Source organism: Filicampus tigris, chromosome 10 (assembly GCF_054856515.1).
Source record: "Filicampus tigris isolate MCC_2025a chromosome 10, RoL_Ftig_1.0, whole genome shotgun sequence".
In the NCBI taxonomy this organism is placed as follows: Eukaryota; Metazoa; Chordata; class Actinopteri; order Syngnathiformes; family Syngnathidae; genus Filicampus; species Filicampus tigris.
In genome coordinates, this window is record NC_141226.1 from 13,454,487 (window position 1) to 13,457,500 (window position 3,014).

Genomic DNA, 3,014 nt, shown 5'->3' on the forward strand with positions numbered 1-3,014 from the left:
CTTTTTTTTTAAAGTAAAGTCAACTTATTAGGTTTTATAGTGTAAGTGACCCCAAAGTTTTGAGCAATAGTGTATATAACAGAAATACATTCTCAATACAAATGAGGTTAACTAAATATTACAAACACCTATTGGCTTTAATACAGCTCTTAAGATCTCAGTGCATGCCTAATGTTGTGGACAGGAAGTATATTTCACAACATGATAAATTGCAATTTTTCTTTTTATACAGATATCAGTATAATTCAGTTCATTTGTACATTGCTGCTAACTACGACCACAGCAATAAATATGCACCAGTAAAGCACTAGTGTATATGTAACCTGCATGGATAAGTTGAATTTACTGAAAAAGTTTGAGGGAATCGGTTGCCCTAAAAGAATTCACCAATGTAATAATGAACTGAACTATACATGTACAAAAAAGTTCAAACAAGTTGCTTTAATTTATACTCTTTATATCTCTATACAGATATGGGGATATCTACTACTGTTCAAAGAGGGTCAATTAGAAATGCCCACTTTTTTTTTTTTAAACAAAAATACATTTAATTTTTAATGAAGATAACTGTAAATTAATCATAAATATTGTGATAATAGAATAAATACATTTTTTTAAATGAGCCCAACATTTGCAACAGCAATGTACATTATAAGTAAAGAAACACATTGGTTTGGTTACATCTCTTACATATGATCTCATTGTGCAGGTGTACCTAATGTTGTGACCACAATGTGCATTTCACAACACGATGGTTTGCAAATAAAACACAGAAAATGTCAACATGAGCTGTTGGTATACAGTATCGGCAATAGTACGCAACAAACAAACAAAAATAAATTACATAATGTACATAATGAACATTAATAGCTTTGGAGGGGGGACCTGCCATGCAACACCTGGCAAGCACTACGGTCTCTCTGCGCATGCGTAATAGTAAGAAAAAAAAATCCCAACCCCAAGTGACTCAAAAGCCAAGATGCGCTCCAGTCTAGTGAGAGGCAGTGACAAGTACGGAGAGTTGAGTCACTAAGCAACATGCCGAGGTCTTTCCTGGTGAAGAGTAAGCGGGCCCACAGCTACCACCAGCCCCGATACCTGGATGACGTCTACATCGGCCTGGACACGCTTCTGGCTCACATAAGCGCAGGTTGGTCATGCGTAATTAAGCACGGAATCACACACCGAGTGAAAACGATTTTTAAAGACAATGTCGAAGAGATAGACTTCTAACAATAATGTCGTCTTTTGCTAACTTTAGAGACAAAGTTAAGTCACGTGAACTCGAGTTTGGAGGCCGTGACCGCGGACCGGCTGTGCCCGGGGCAGCAGGTCCTGTCCCCGGGTTCACTGCCGTCAAGCTCCCCGCTGAGCTACGGAGCGAGTGACCGAGCCTCGGACTGTGATTTGTGGCGTCCTCCGTCCCCGTCCTCTCCAGGTTTCAACTTGTTCCAAGTTTATTTTAAACTTTTTGGGGGGGGGCAACAGTAACGTACAGTCAATTGTAATTGCCATTATTACTATAGCATACTGTATGAAAAATGTGTCTAACTTTTGACAATGTAGGTGAGTGTCTACTGCTAAAAGGTTGCCGTTTACAAAAAAATATAAAAAATACAAAAACACTTGGAAATGTACAAAGTATTAAAAAAAACACGCAAATAACATAGAAATCAACATAAAAAATATAATCAGCCAAATTAATTACAATTTTACAAAGACAACCAAAAAGAATCTCTTTTAGGTCACTTTTAATTTCATTTTTTGCATTTATCGTGTTTAAATCATGACCCCAAAACATTAACTAGCTACTACACACCTTTTTTTGTTAAAATTAATGTTGTCTTTTATGCCACTGAATCAACTTACATGTAGTATTATTTTCTTTCATTTATATAACACATCAGACTTGTATTTCCTATATATCAATAAGCATTTCAGTCAAAACGAAATATATTAGACTATATCATATATAGTTTTTTTTTTTTACATGTTTTTTTTTAATGCCATTACGTTATACTTAATTTCATATTTTTCGTTTTTCATTTAATTCATGAGACTATTATCCATGTCAATAATCACCTAAATCAAAATAAAATATAGGCCTATGTGTAATGGCCAGTTAAAGAGTGAGTATATTTTCTTCTTATAATATGAACACGATGAATATGAAAATGAGATTTGTAAATGGCTTTATAAAATTACAATACTTTTGGTTACCGGTAATTGTATTAAAAAAACATAAATTGGACATACATTGACATTCACATGATATCCATGTGTCATATTACATTTTTAAACCATGTAAGCAGCCAACATTTAACAGTTGACTTTCACTTCTATTTCAAAAGAGAGTAAAAGTTTGTTTAATTAGCCTATTTGTGTCACACCAGAATTGGAGGACAATTTAGGTAACTTTGATATTAATATATCTTTTCCTGCAAATATGAGGAACATGGTTGCATATAGTTGGAGTCACACACTCCCTTATGGCTCAAAACCTTGAAAAAAATATGAAAATAGAAGAGATGTCTTGCCTTCGTCTACCCATGGTCAGTGCAATTAACTTGATGATGTCATTTCTGCTGAGTCATGTAGCTCAAATTTTTTTTGCACTCGTTCTCTCGATGGCTAAAACGGTTTATGTAACAGCCGGGGCAGCGTGTATGTTGAGAGACACAACTTTGGAGAATCATTAAAACTATTTCAAATATCTGTGCTCAAACAAAATGTTTTAACAATTACAAGAAAGACATATTAAAAAAGTCAAACAAATCTAGCTGATTCCAAACTTATATTAGCTGTTGCAAGCGGAAGGAATACGAGAAGAAAGCCGCTTTAAGGGGTAACTCGAAACATTTCTGTCAAATCATCTTTCTCCGTTGAATTGATTGGAAAGTTATTAATCTGTTCCAGCATCCCTCCTCAAAAAAATGGAATGTGTTTTTCAATAAGGAAAATATCACTGTTTGTTATCCTACTTTATAAAAACAACATGCATTGAATATGAAGAA

At 34.5% G+C, this 3,014-nt stretch overlaps 1 protein-coding gene across 1 annotated transcript in view; it reads left to right on the forward strand.

Moving 5' to 3' along the window:
* The first annotated feature begins 1,000 nt into the window (after positions 1–1,000).
* gfi1aa (growth factor independent 1A transcription repressor a) overlaps positions 1,001–3,014 on the forward strand; it is a 6,496-nt gene continuing 4,482 nt past the window's right edge. The window contains exons 1-2 of the mRNA XM_086043290.1: positions 1,001–1,150; positions 1,262–1,438. Of these exons, the coding sequence (XP_085899416.1) occupies positions 1,039–1,150; positions 1,262–1,438 (289 nt within the window). The 5' untranslated portion in view covers positions 1,001–1,038. The remainder of the gene's footprint in view (positions 1,151–1,261; positions 1,439–3,014) is intronic.